This window comes from Melozone crissalis, unplaced genomic scaffold, assembly GCF_028551555.1.
Source record: "Melozone crissalis strain CALT ecotype California unplaced genomic scaffold, PUWL_Pcris_2 ptg000006l_1, whole genome shotgun sequence".
NCBI lineage: Eukaryota > Metazoa > Chordata > Aves > Passeriformes > Passerellidae > Melozone > Melozone crissalis.
The window spans coordinates 1017285-1032710 of NW_026535784.1; the positions used below are offsets into that span (position 1 = coordinate 1017285).

At 46.8% G+C, this 15426-nt stretch overlaps 1 protein-coding gene across 2 annotated transcripts in view; it reads right to left on the reverse strand.

The window, feature by feature from the left end:
- The window catches only part of SFXN5 (sideroflexin 5), a 104124-nt gene that overhangs the window by 72891 nt on the left and 15807 nt on the right, over positions 1-15426 (reverse strand). Inside the window, exons 1-2 of one of the 2 annotated variants that reach the window (XM_054290789.1) lie at positions 14378-14433; positions 13533-13610 (exon numbers count right to left, since the gene is read on the reverse strand). Coding sequence is in view for 1 of the 2 variants with exons in the window: in XM_054290781.1 (XP_054146756.1) it covers positions 13533-13610 (78 nt within the window). In the remaining variant the exon portion in view is untranslated. Of the gene's footprint in view, positions 1-13532; positions 13611-14377; positions 14434-15426 lie in introns of those variants that run through there. The other variant, XM_054290781.1, reaches the window with a different exon arrangement.

The window sequence follows — 15426 nt, forward strand, 5'->3', positions numbered from 1 at the left end:
TTCCCAGCTCCCTCAGGGATTCTCCAGCCCCTTCCCAGCTCTGTCCCTGCCCTGGCCCCTCGAGGGCTCTCCCCAGCCCTGGAGGTGCCCTGGCAATGCCAGCACAGGGACGGGCACTGTCCTGGCTCTGCTGATTCCCAGCACCAGGAGCTGCTGCCAGATCCCAACCCAAGAGTGGGTGGAAGCAGAATCGAGTCCCCATGGCTAAAATCAGCTCTGAAATAACACGGTGCAGCCTCCCAGCACTCAATAAACATTAACTAATTAATCCTCCCAGCACTCTCCTGGAAAGGCTTCAGCAGAGTGAGAATCATTCACTGAAAACCATCCTTGCACAAGGGCTGCAGGAGGATGTGGAAGCCACTGGAATCATGGAATGGTTTGGGTTGGATGGCACTTTTGGAGGTGCCCAACCCTTCCCTGGGCTCCCTAATCCAGCTCAGGTTGCTCCAGATCAGATTTGTTTAATCTCATTTTAGCCACACCAAGCTGGCAGGTGTAATCAGCTCTGTGACCAGGACGTGACTTGGAATTGTTAAAAATAGCTTAGAAACTGTTGTAAAATAGTTGATAGGTTGTTAAACACGTGCTGTTAGTTTGGTTATTGTATTGTAAAAGGCGTTAAAAGGGCAGAAATGATAATAATTATTTCTATAAATAATATAGAATAGAAATAATAAGAAATCCGGTGCTCAACGTACCATAACACATCTCAGTGAACACACCACGAGCCAGCCCGGACAGAGCTGGGATGGGCCCGTGTTTATCAGGATGAGCTGATAAAACCAGCTCCTAAATCCCTAAAGCTGATGGATGGAACCAAGCCGGGCTGTGGCTGAGCAGGAGCAGCTCCTGGGACCAGGGAGGTTCTTTGGGGCGCATTGCAGCTCCCTCCGTGCCTTGGGTGATGCCTGAACCCCGCTCACCTCAGCGACACCGAGAATATCCCCAAGCCAAAAAAGGGGAACTTTCCTGCCAGGAAAAGGGAGCAGCAGCTCAAGGAACACATCCCGGGTCTATCGCATCCTGCGGGAGACCCGAGCGGGGGAAAAATTACAGTTTACTGCAAATGGGGCTCTTCGCTCTTCATCAACACCGTGAGGAAAAGCCATTACTGCCCAAAAGGGAGGCTCTTATCGCCGATGGATCCGGCGGGCGCTGCTGCGGCTGCGGCAGCGGGAGCGCCTCTCCCCGCTGCTCGCCTGATTGAGGCAGCGGCGCCGCAATGAATGCCTGCCCATCGAGCCGCCGAGCCTCTTTGCACCTCCCCGAGCCTAATGGGGGAGAAATGAAACAGTTCCAGAGCAGCCCGGTTGCCACAAGTGCGTTTGGAGAGGCTGCGGAGTGAGAAGTCACAAGTGACACAGCTCAGGCTCCGCCAACGCGCAGGAAGGGCTGTGCAGAACAGCGAGTGTCTGTCTGTCTGTCTGTCTGTCTCCAAGGGACCTCTGCCCGCCGCACATCCACAGCCTGGGCTCATTCTTCAGCGTTTCCCGTTTTTTTCCCTCTCCCCCTGATGCTGAGGGTACAAAGTCAGTGATGGAGCTGTGTTCGCTCACAAATTTGTGCTCTTGCATTTGGGCAGGAGGTGCAGGCAAACATCCACTCAAATAAACGGGGAGAATTCCAGCAGCAAATCCTGTGGGCTGTGACCTCCCCAGGTCCTCTCCAGCCTCTGATCCTACAGCAAGGAGGGAGACGTGGGTCAAAAATCCTAAGCCCGTTGTCTGGTGGCTACAAGGATTTTAGTCAGCCAAGATCCACAGCTCAGGGTGCTTATTGCTGGTTTTGTGATCCACTAATGTCCAGCCTCCACTTCAGGCTTTTTGTCGATTTTTTCCCGTTTTTTCCCATTTTTTTTCCTTCTCCCCCTGATGCTGAGGGGTGAAGCTGAGAGTACAATATCAGCGATGGAGCTGAGGGTACAAAGTCAGTGATGCTGGCTCACAAATTGGTGTTCTTGCATTTTGGCAAGAGGTGCAGGCAAACACCCACTGAAATGAACAGGCAGGATTCCAGCAGCAAATCCTGGGGGCTGTGACCTCCCCAGGTCCTCTCCAGCCTATGATCCCACAGCAGGGAGGGAGATGTGGGTCAAAAATCCTAAATCCGAAGTCTTGTGGCTACAAGAATTTCAGTCAGCCAAGATCCACAGCTCAGGGTGCTTATTGCTGGTTTTGTGATCCACTAATGTCCAGCCTCCACTTCAGGCTTTTTGTCGATTTTTTCCCGTTTTTTCCCATTTTTTTTCCTTCTCCCCCTGATGCTGAGGGGTGAAGCTGAGAGTACAATATCAGCGATGGAGCTGAGGGTACAAAGTCAGTGATGCTGGCTCACAAATTGGTGTTCTTGCATTTTGGCAAGAGGTGCAGGCAAACACCCACTGAAATGAACAGGCAGGATTCCAGCAGCAAATCCTGGGGGCTGTGACCTCCCCAGGTCCTCTCCAGCCTATGATCCCACAGCAGGGAGGGAGATGTGGGTCAAAAATCCTAAATCCGAAGTCTTGTGGCTACAAGAATTTCAGTCAGCCAAGATCCACAGCTCAGGGTGTTTATTGCTGGTTTTGTGATCCCTGGATTAATGTCCAGCCTCCACTTCAGGCTTATTGCTGATTCTTTATCAATAATAATTGTATCTAAATAGAATTTAATAGAAATAAATAGAAATTTGATCGAATTTTATCTTTCCTCTCCCCTTCAGCAGCTGCAGCTGGTTCCTGTTTGGGCAGCGCAGCCCCAGCACCCCTGATGCCGTCCTATCCCATTATCCCATCCCATCTCTCGGGCTGCACAGCCAGCAGGGAAGTAGGGCCAAGCAGAGGCAGAGCAGGCAGGATTTGGGGAGGGGGGATGAGCCGGGTTTTTATTAAGCTCAGCTCCTGGAGCAGCCAGCTGTGCCAGCGCAGGCTCGGGAGGTGGGAACACATGGCCCCGAGAAGGAGGCAGAGCCGTGGCACTGCTGGCACTGCCAGGGCTTCACACCTCCCTCCCTCCCTCCTCCCAGAGTCTGGGCACGGAGCACACCCGTGCCAGCTCACATCTGAACTTTGGGGGGAAAAAAACAGACAGGGAACAGGCAGCACCTCCCTCTGCCTGACCAGGGAGCATTTATTAATGAGCTGCATTCATTAATGAGCTGCATCTTGTCATAGATGGGTGATGCCGTGGCTGAGTCTCACAAGGAAAAGGCAAATATCCTGTATATGTGTTTAATAGAGAGAAGAATATATATATATATATATATATATGTTTAATAGAGAATTAATAGAGAGAATTTTATCTATATACGTTTAATACAGTTAATAGAGAAGTCTATATATGTATATATTTAATTAAGAATTAATAGGGAGAAGTATATATGTGTTTAACAGAGAATTAATAGATATATTTATGTATATATGTTTAATAGAGAATTAATAGAGGTATATATATGTATATATGTTTAATAGAGAATTAATAGAGAGACATATATATATGTATGTATATATATTTAATAGATAATTAAGAGAGATATATGTATATATGCTTAATAAAGAATTAATAGAGAGAAGTATATTTATATGTATTTATGTTTAATAAAGAATTAATTAAGAGAAGTATATATATAGGCATATATGTCTAATAGAGAATTAGAGAGAAGTCATATATATGTTTAATAGAGAATTAATAGAGGAGTATATATACACATATGTATATATATTTAATAGAGATTTAATAGAGAGAAGTACATATATGTATACATGTTTAATAGAGAATTAATAGAGAGAAGTATATATGTTTCTATTTTAATAAAGAATTAGAGAGAATTATATATATACATACATGTTTAATAGAGAATTAATAGAGAGAGGTATATGTATATATGTTTAATAGATATTAATAGAGAGAAGTATATATATGCATATATGTTTAGTAGAGAACTAATAGAAGTATATTTATATCTGTATATTTAATAAAGAATTAATATAATTATATATGTATGTTTAATAGACAATTAAGAGAGAAGTATATATATGTTTAATAGAGAATTAATAGCAAGACATTTTATAGGTTTATAGTCATGATTTACTCACTTGTGTTGTTATCAGGGGTGGCCTGGGTTTGGGACATTTGGGAGGACTTTTGGGTTGTTACTCTGGCAGCACCTGACTTCCAATCAAGATTTCAGGAGGTGAACTCCACCACTGGACAACAAAAAGGAGTTGGTGGACAGAACTTTGGGAGGGGCTAAAGGGTTAAAAGGCAAAACCTCCATTGTGTGATGAGCCCACAGTGGGGAAAATGCTCCCAGCGCCTCAATATTTTCTCTATTCAGCCTTCTGTTGTATTTTTGATCAGGTTTTAATAAACCTTTCCGTTTCTTTGAAAGTGGGTAGCATTTCTCACAATTTCCTTAATGAGCTGTGCCTTCAAACCTCTCGTAGGCATTAAAAAACTCCAAATCTCTCCCGGGAAAAGCTTCACTCCCTGCAGAGCCCCCAGCCCTGCTGCTGCTGTGTGGCTCTTTGCCTCTCTCTGCTGGCAGCAGCACTGGGAGGAGCCAGCCCCGGGTGGGCACAGGGACACAGGGACACAGGGACAGGGCTGAGGGACCTCCCCCTGCATCCCTGGCACTGTGTCCCACTGCATTTATAGGGTGGAGCATTAGGAACACACAAGTGAGGGAAATCAGGGCTCTGAGACCAATTCCCAGCAGATTTCCAGCATCTTGGGCTGCTGCTGGGCAACACTTGGAGCAATGATATTAAACCAGGAGCTGGGCAATACTTGGAGCAATACTGATATCAAACCAGGAGCTGGGCGATACTTGGAGTAATACTGAGATTAAACCAGGAGATGGGCAATACTTAGAGCATTGATATTAAACCAGGAGCTGGGCAACCCTTGGAGCAATACTGAGATTAAACCAGGAGCTGGGCAATGCTTGGAGCACTGATATTAAACCAGCAGCTCAGCAGCTTTTCCTACCCCAACTTCTGAGGCCAAAATTCACCCTGCAAGGGGAAGGAAATGCAGTTCAAACATGGAATGAGTGCAGGGAATTCCAGCTAAGAAAATTCAAGTGTTTTGGGGGAAGAAGTGATGAACAAACCTGAAGTTCATCACGAAATCCCCCCCAGTGCTGATACCCACCTGCAAATGTCCCAAGGCAGATCTTTGGTGCCCAAACCCTGAGCACATCCAAGGTTCCTCAGCTTTGCAAAGGGTTTTTCTGGAGCACAAAATCCCCCCAGGAGAAGCAGCTGTGCCCTGAGCAGGAGGGATTTCAGTCCCTCTGGAGCTGGGAGTGAGTCAACGAGTGCTGCTTCCTTCAGCCTTCATTTCTGCCCTGCCTGCACCAAGCTGTTCCAGGCTGTGCTGGGCTCTGGGACAGGGTGACAGGGGACTCACACACTCACAGGACACAGATACAACCCCACAAATCAGTGGGATAAAGGACAAAAGCCACACCATTACACCCTGCAGCTGGTACAGCCTTTTGGATGGAGGCTGAACTCAGCATTCCCAAAGCAGGGAAAGGCCAGGTCTAAGCAAGCTGGCCCTTGGTCCTTGTTTGGCAGGCTGCATTTTCCAGCCTGGCTTGCAGGGCAGGAGCCATTCCCTGAAATGAGAGCTGTTCCCTCGGAGGTTCCCTCCAGGAGGCTCTCTGGGAATCGCTGCCCTGCCTGCAGTTGGAATTGGATCTGTTACAGTCTCCACCTTCTGCTGCAAATTGGCTCCCCGAGCCCTCTGTGTGTCATTTGCACCTTCCCACTCGCAGCAGCCACCGGGGCTCTGGGGACAGACCCTGCCAGCCCTGGAGACAGACCCTGCCAGCACCGAGAGCAGCCACCGAGCGGCGGCGGGGACAGCGGGGACAGGGACAGTCGGGACAGGGACAGAGAGGGTGGGGACAGCTGGGACAGGGACATCATGGACAGAGACATCATGGACAGAGAGGGACACTCAGCATGGGGATGTCCAGCACAGGGACATCATGGATGGGGACAGCTGGGACAGGGACATCTTGGACAGGGACATCAAGGATAGGGACAGCCAGGGCAGGGACATTATGGACAGGGAAAGCCAGACAGGGACATCTGGGACAGGGAGAGCCAGGGTGGGGACAGCCAGGTCAGGAACATATGGGACAGGGACATAATGGACAGAGAGGGACCTTCAGCATAGGGACATCATGGATGGGGACATCTGGGACAGGGACAGCCAGGGCAGGGATATCATGGACAGAGAGGGACCCTCAGCAGGGAGACATCCAGGACAGCCACATCATGGACAGGGACACCATGGACAGGAACATCTGGGACAAGGACATCATGGACAGAGAGGGACCCTGAGCATGGGAACATCTAGCACAGGGACATCGTGGACAGGGACAGCCAGGGTGGGGACATGTGGGACAGGGACAGCTGGGACAGGGACATCTTGGTCAGAGACATCATGGACAGAGATAGCCAGGACAGGGACATCAAGGACAGGGACAGCCAGCAAAGGGACATGCAGCAAAGGGACAGCCAGCACAAGGGCATCATGGACATCATGAACAGGGACATCAGGGACAGAGAGGGACCCTCAGCATGGGGACATCATGGATGGGGATGTCATGGACATCATGGACAGGGACAGCCAGGGCAGGGACATCAGGGAGAGGGACAGCCAGGGTAGGGACAGACAGGGTGGGGACATCAGGGACAGGGACATCATGGACAGAGAGGGACCCTCAGCATGGGGACATCCCGGACAGGCACATCATAGATGGGGACATCATGGACAGGGACACCATGAACAGGGACATCTGAGATAGGAACATCTGGGACAGGGACATCCAGGACAGGGAGGGATCTTCAGCCCACCCCACTCCCAGTCCCTGAGGAATCCTGGCTGAGGGACAACAGGACCCCTTACAGGAGCAGCCTGGGACAGTGGGAGGTGTCCCTGCCATGGCAGGGGTGGCACTGGCTGGGTTTAGGGTCCCTTCCATCCCAAACCATCCCATGACTCCATGAACCAACACCTGCAGAGCTGGAACAGGTGGTGCAGAAATGACAGCTGGAGCAGTTTCTCCATCAGCACAAACCCTCCACATTTCCTTCCTCCCCTCACCTCCCTCCTCAGGAGCCTGGTTTGGGGACAGGGGGATGAGAGGGGACACAGGGGGCAGCAGCTGCCCCTCACCCTCACACAGGAGCAGGGAGGAGGAATTTCACCAAACCCCACAATTCCCTTGGGCTTCCCACAGCAAAAATTCCTAATTTTCCAAAACTCCCCAGCCCTGCTAACAAACAGCTCTTGTTTCCATCAAACATTACTGGATCCACCACCCAAATCCACCTCCCCAAGGTCATCAGGGGCTTTCTCCCCCAAACACCTTTTCTAATCCTCCTCAAATATTTAACCCCAACAACCAAGAGAGCAGAAAACCACCCCAAACTGGTGCAATTCCCAAAGATAAGTTTTCATTTCAAGAAAAATTCAGAAATCCTAAGAGCCTGCTGGAGAGGGGGATTGATGACAGTGTGGGCTATTCCCACTGCACAGAATATTTGGGGCTGGAGGCATTTTAATAAACACTCAGTTGCATATTTAATAAAAAAAAAAAAAAAAAGCCTGGCTTTTAAATATTTCAATAAAAACTCAAGGAAATTAGCTCAGCTGAAGAAATGGAGTGTGTTTTCTTGCTGTCCTGAATAAATACTGATCAAGCAGCTTTTCCTCCTCTGTTTTGCTGACCACATAATTGATACATCAGGCTGAAAATCCTGTTTTTAAAACGTCTTTCTACTGCAGGACCAAATCCCAGAGCCCCCCTCAGTGAGGAGCTCTCAGCAGTGCAGCAGCTATCGACAGGTGAGGGATCAATTCTTCATTTTGGCTAATGAGGCCCCAGAAATGGCTTTTTCCCACCTTGGGTTAATGGGCACTTTGCTGGGCAGTGAAATCCAGCCCAGGAGGAAGCTCAGGAGCCTCTGGAAGGGTGGGGAGGCTCGGAAGGGGCAGAGCTGCAGGGCTGGCACTGCTGCTGCCCAGTGCTGCAGCATCTCTCCTGCAAACCGCCCCAGAGATGGTCCTGGGGACGTGCTGCAAGCACAATCACAGCTCCTGAGAGGGATTTTTATATCTTTAGATAGCCCATGGCTGTGGCACTGCAGCTCATTTGGAAAAAGCTGCCTGGGGAACGCGGCGGAGCGGGGCTGGCTCCACCAGAACCCTGTCAGGAGCTGCGTGTGGAGGAGCTGCTTGCTGTGACATAGCTCTAGGCTCTGTGTTTGCCGCTCCTCGTGTGCTGAAACCATCTCAGCAGGCGCCAGGGGCTGTGCTGAGCTGCTGGAGGCTGCAGCTCCTCCAACTCGCCGCGGATTCCTCAATGAGAGGGATTCGAGCTCTGTCAGGCGCGGCTGCTGCGGCGCGGAGCCTCAGACAGAGCTTGGTGAGAGCTCTGTCAAAACAACTCGTCTGCCTGGGCTCAGAGCTGCCTCCTCAGGGGGGGACTGCTCCTGCTGGGGGGATCGACGCTCCAAAACTCTGCCCTGAGCTGCTTCTGTGTCAGAACCCAGGGCATCCATCCCCGTGCCTGCCCTGGGCTCTCAGAACCCAACACATCCATCCCCGTGCCTGCCCTGTGCTCTCAGAACCCAGCACATCCATCCCTGGGCTCTCAGAACCCAGCACATCCATCCCTGTGCTCTCAGAACCCAACACATCCATCCCTGTGCTCTCAGAACCCAGCACATCCATCCCTGTGCTCTCAGAACCCAACACATCCATCCCTGTGCTCTCAGAACCCAGCACATCCATCCCTGTGCTCTCAGAACCCAACACATCCATCCCTGTGCCTGCCCAGGGCTCTCAGAACCTCTGCTGCCCACAGTGACTCTGAGACACACAAAAGTCTCTTTTCCCAGCCTGGCAGTCAAATAAGAAGTCAGAATTCTTCTGTTCTTGTTCTCAGGGTTATTTATTATTTCTTATCTATAACATTCTTTCTCCAACCTGCTGTAGGTCTGTCCCTTCTCCTTCCCATCCCTTCTCCTTCCCAGTCCCTCCTTCCTTCCCATCCTTTCTTCTTCCCAACCCTTCTCCTCCTCAGTCAATCCCTCCACCTTCCCAACCCCTTCTCCTTCCCAGGTCAGACAGAGGCACACTGGCCACCCTCGGGGCAGTGTTATCTTTTTATACTAAAAACTACATTATTTACCATTATTTACCATTACATTATTTACCATAACATTATCTACCATTATTTACCATTGCATTATTTACTGTAACATTATTTTACCATTATTTACCATTGCATTATTTACCATAACATTATTTTACCATTATTTACCGTAATTATTTACCATTATTTACCATTACATTATTTACCATAACTTTATTTACCACTATTTACCATTATTTACCATTGCATTATTTACCGTAACATTATTTTACCATTATTTACCATAATATTATTTTACATTCTTTACCATTGCATTATTTACCATAACATTATTTACCATTATTTACCATTACATGATTGACCATAATATTATTTACCATTATTTACCATTACATTATTTACCATAACTTCCCAATACCTATCACCCATGGTAGACACTGAGTTTCTACCTCAAACCAAGCCAAAAGTGCCAACATCACCCAGAAGATGGAGGCCAGGAAGAAGGAGAAAGAAGGAGGACAGGGCACACCCAAATTCCTCCATCTTGGGACCTCAATCCCCCATTCTAAAACCCCCCAAAATCTATATTTCACCCCATGAGAAGCTGTTATTCTACTTAAACTCTCTTGACTTGTAATTCTTCATATAAAGGTGGTGATTGGCTCCATGAGTCAAGATCAAAGGCACAGGGGTCCTGGGCTCTGTGCCAGGGTCTCTGAGCCCCCTGCCAGGGGCTGGAGCCATCCAGGGCAGCCAGAAGAATGTCCTGGGTTCCAGAGGAATTTCCTGGATTCCAACACTGGAGGACTCCAGACCCTGGCAGGGGCTCAGAGACCTTGGCACGGAGTCACAGCCACCTGTGCCTTGGATTTTAGCCCATGGAAACAATTCCCAACTTTGTGTGAGGAGTTGCAAACCACAAAGGTTTGAGTAGAATGATGGTGAATTTGTCACAGGGTGAAAAAGCAGATTTTTGGGGTTTTTAGAATGGGGGTTCAGGAGGCAGGATGGAGGAATCTGGGCGTGTCCTGACCTTCTTGTCCTCCATCTTCTGCTGTGATGGTGACACTTCTGGGTTGGTTTAGAGACAGACTGTCTAACATAGGTGATGGACATTGAAAAATTATTGTAAATAAAGTATTTTAGTATAAAAAGCTAACAGTGCCCTGAGGGTGTCAGTGTGTCCCAACCCGACCTGCTGGACAGACCTCAGCAGGACAGACAGACAATGAATTAGATAACAGCAAATAAACAACCCTGAGAATGAGATTCCTCGACTTCTTCTTCAGTCTTGGGGCTGGGAAAAAGAGACTTTCCAACACCTCAGGGTCATCTCCACACCAGAGACCAGAGACCCCATCAGTTCTGAGCCTCTGAGGTGAGTGTGGCTCTCCCTCAGCCCTCTCAGACATTGCTTGGTGTGTCACACCCAGTCCAAGGGCTCTGAGGGGCACAGGTGAGCCCCGTGCTGCTCCACTCTCACAATTAAAGGGCAAAAACTCCACTGTGTGGATCAGCACAAGGTGGGGAAAAATCCTCTGCCATATTTTGTCTCTTCAGTCTTCTGTTGTGTTTTGGGTTTCCTTCCCCTCCCTCACCTGGATTCCCTCCCAGCCTGCTCAGCCTCTCCCCCAGTGGAATTCTGAATGAACCCTGGGAAGAGACTGGCTTTGTCACTCTGCAAAATGTGGGTCAAAAGTCTGCAAAGTGGTTTGTCACAGAGAGGGCTGTGTGTCATTTGTCACAGAGAGTGGCTGTGTGTCATCTGCCTCGGGCAGATGGGGCTGAGTCACTGCCTCACTCCTGCTCCCTCACTCACTCACTGCTGCCTCAGTCCTGCTCCCTCACAATCTCTCCTTCCCTTCCCTCCTCATTCCCAAACAATCCCTTCTCCCTCCCAATCCCTCCTTCCCCTCCCTTCTCTTTCCCAAACAATCCCTTCTCCTCCCTAAACCCTTCTCCTTCCCAGTTCCTTTCCCCTAGTCCCTTCTCATTCCCATCCCTTCCTCCTCAATCCCTTCTCCTCCCCAGCCCCTTCTCCTTCTCATCCTTACTCCTTCCCAACCCCTTACCAGTCCCTCCTTCCTCCCAGTCCCTTCTCCTTCCCATCCTTTCTCCTCCTCAGCCCCTTCTCCCCCCTCAGCCACTTCTCCCAATCCCTTCTTCTCCCCAACCTCTTCTCCTTCCCAACCCCTTCTCTTCTCCAATCAACCCCTTCTCCTTCCCATCCTTCTCCTTCCCATCCCCTTCTCTCCAACCCCTTCTCCTTCCCAACCCCTTTCTCCTTCCCATCCTTTCTCCATCCCAGTTCCTTCTCCTTCCAAATCAATCCCTTCTCCTTCGCATCCATTCTCCTCCCCAGTCCCTTCTCCTTCCTAATCCCTCCCTCCCTCCTGCCTCCCAGTCCCTTTTCCTTCCCAACCCTTTCTCCTTCCCATCCCTTCCACCTTCCCATCTCTTCTCCTTCCCAACTCCTTCTCCTCCCCAATCAATCCCTTCTCCTCCCCAGTCCCTTCTTCTTCCCAACCCCTTATCCTCCTCAGTCTCTTCTCCTTCTCAGTCCCTTCCCTCCAGTCCCTTCTCCTTCCCATCCCTTCCTCCTTCTCAATCCCTTCTCCTCCCCATCAGATGCTGCCTGGAAGAGCACAGTGACACCAGGAGAGCCCCAGCCACTGCCTTGTGACAATTGCCCATCGATTTTCTGTGGGAGCTGTTCCTGTTCCCCAGCACAGCACCTTCCACACCCGCTGCCCCTTCTGAAGTGAGCAGGAGTTTGAATTTCCTTAATTTTCCTCCTGGTATTTGTCTCTGATGAGAAGAAATTATAGTTGTGAATGGGAAAAAAGGTAAAAGAAGATTTCTGACCTACAGGGTGTGGGGGAAAAGCTCCCAACCCAGCACTTCCATCCCTGTTTATTGGGGAGTTCAACCTCTCAGGCAGCCCTGACATCAATCCAGCTTTACAGGACATGAAATCACACAGAGCTGGGTCTTTTTGTGCTGGATGCACAAACTGAGCCATGAAAAGTGCCTGGGTTGGTGCCATGGTCAAGACAGGACTCCCAGACCCAGTGGAATCTGTGCTCTCCATCTCCTGGCAGGGATCAGCAGAGAGAGCACACCCTGTGCCAATCCCAGCTTTGGCAGCAGCCAGGAACAACCTGGGCAAAACCTCCATACTATGGGTAAAAACTCCATATTCTGGGCAAAAACCTCCATATTATGGGTAAAAATTCCATATTTCAGGTAAAAACTTCCATATTCTAGGTAAGAACATCCATATTCTGGGCAAAACCCTCCATATTCTGGGCAAAATCTCCATATTCCAAGTAAAAACCTCCATATTATGTGTAAAAACGTCCATATTCTGGGTAAAAACTCCATATTCTGGGCAAAAACTCCATATTCCAGGTAAAAACCTCCATATTATAGGTAAAAACCTCCATATTCTAGGTAAGAACATTCATATTCTGAGCAAAATCTCCATATTTCAGGCAAAAACCTCCATATTATGGGTAAAAACTCCATATTCTGGGCAAAAACTTCATATTCCAGGTAAAAATCTCCATATTATGGGTAAAACCCTCCATATTCTGGGCAAAAACTTCATATTTCAGGCAAAAACCTCTATATTAGGGGTAAAAACCTCCATATTCTGGGAAAAAACTCCATATTCTGGGAAAAAAAACATGGACAGGAATGGGGAACAGTTTGAGGTAACATGGACAGGAATGGGGAAGAGTTTCAGGTAACACCCACAAAAAAAATTGAAGTTTTTTGTTTCACGACACTGACTTGGAGGTAAAATGCTCCAAGAGCAGTTTGATTCCTCTAAAATCCTCATCCCTGCTTCCACAAGTTGCAGAGGAATATGGGGGAAAAGCCCAGAAAATGGGACTGATGTGGTCTTGGAGAGATCACCCAGCCCATCCCTACATCCCAAAAATCACCTTTTCCTCAGGAACCCCATCCCTGAGCATTCCACACCCTCCTGCTCCCATCCCTGGGGCAGGAATGTCCCCACTGCTGTGGCACAGCTCCAGCAGGGGCTGGTGCAGCCCAGGCAAGGCTGGGATTGGGGCAGAAATTGAAATTATTGTGCAGGAACAGGGCAGGAGCTGATGCAGCCCTACCAAGGTTGGGATCTGGGGAGAAATGGAAATTATTGCACAGGAACAGGGCAGAGGTTGAGCCACACAGTTGCTGCTACAGAGCTCACAGGAGTGACAAAAAGCTTTCATCCAGCTAAAAAATGACATTTTTTCCCTTTAACAGTGTGAGCAGTTGGTGTTTGCCTCCAGAAACACCAGAAATGCCCTTGAGCAGAGCCCTCCCCAGGGAAGAAGCAGAAATGGAAGGGTTTTCCCTCTGACCTGTTTGTTGGTGACTCCTGGGGGCAGAGTGCCGTGTTTGTAATCCTCCAGCAGCTGCACTGCCTCCTTCAGCCGGCTCTGCAAGGGAAATAAACCAGAATAAAGGGGGGAATCCAGGAAATCACATCAGGGAACCCTGGGGGGGAAAGGGATCTTCACCTGCATGGCCAGGGACACCTCCCACTGGACCAGGGGGCTAAAAATATTATATTATATTATATTATATTATATTATATTATATTATATTATATTATATATTACATCACATTATATTACTTTATCTATTAGATATATTGCATTATATAATATTAACTATTATTTCTATTATATTACATTATATTATTTTATATTATATTATATTATATTATGTTAGTGTTTCTATTTAGAAATATAACTACCTATAAATAGAAAATGATATATTATATAATATATAAACATTTAATTAATAAGATCATAATATAATATAATATAACTATATCATTAGTAATATATTATTATATACTACATTATGTATCATTATATATATAATGATACATATACTAGTATATGTATCATTATACATATCATACAGTATCATACTAGTATAAATATATACTATTTATACTAGTATTATATAATATCTTATATAACATATTATATATTATTATATACTATATACTATATTATATATAATATAATACTATATTATATCATTATATACTATATTATATTCTCTATTCCATATATTGCATTATATTATCCATTATTTACATTACATTAACTACTATTCCTAAATATAACCACATATAATGATGCATAATTAAATATATATATATCATTATATATTATGTAATTGTGCTCATTACAGGGACGTGGTTTTGTCCCTGCAGTCCCCTCCCCTCTCGCAGAGCAGCTCTGAATGGAGAGCTGCAGCAAGGCATGAATGGGGCTGCTGCTATTTTTTCCCTTTCTCTTGAGGAAATCTCAGTAGTTACTATAACAACCCTGGCCAGATCCCATCTTGTTTAGAATGGTAACAAACAGCAAACAAAAAAGCTCAGGCTGGCTTTTAAAAACCTCAATCTCCACAAATTCCCTCTCCCAGCTCCATGGGGACAGAGGGGAACTGTGGGAAACAGATTTGTAAAAAATGTTCAAACTTAACACAAAGTTTACGCAGCACGTATCTGCATGCAAACTTGAAGAGAAGAAATACCAACTTAAAAATACATAGAATAAGGCAGACATGGTTGAGAGAAAAAACATATATATCTGTATGCAAAATTTAAGAGAGGAAATACTAACTTTAAAATATATGGAATAAGAGACATTGTTGAGAGAAAAAACCATATATCTGTATGCAAACTTTAAGAGAAGAAATACTAATTAAAAAGAAAAAACAATATATATCTGTATGCAAACTTGAAGAGAAGAAATACTAACTTTAAAATACTTTGGAATAGGACAGGCATTGTTGAGAGAAAAACCGAACTAGAAATAAGTTTCAAAAGATGGCTTTAGAAATAAGAGTAAATACTTTAAAAAAACAGAACTGTGAAAAATATATTGTAATATATCCAACAGGGGCTTTTGCAGAGAAAGGAGTGAGGAAAGTATATAATATGTATAAAAATATATACTATTATAGAGTATCTATAATAATATATACTATTGTAGAGAAAGAAAGGAGAAAGTCCTGAGGGGGACAAAAGGGTGGCACAGAAAGTGAACAAAATGTTAAACTGAGCTCAGGAGATCCTTTCACACAGCCCTGAGCTGCTTTCACCAAACACCCCCAAATTGAGGGAAGATTCAGGGTCGCCTCCTATTCCTTCTGGAACAGTCAGGCAGCTTTTTTTAACCAGAACCTGCAAAAATCCAGGTTTTTTGGAGCAAACTTTGCCACATCACCAGC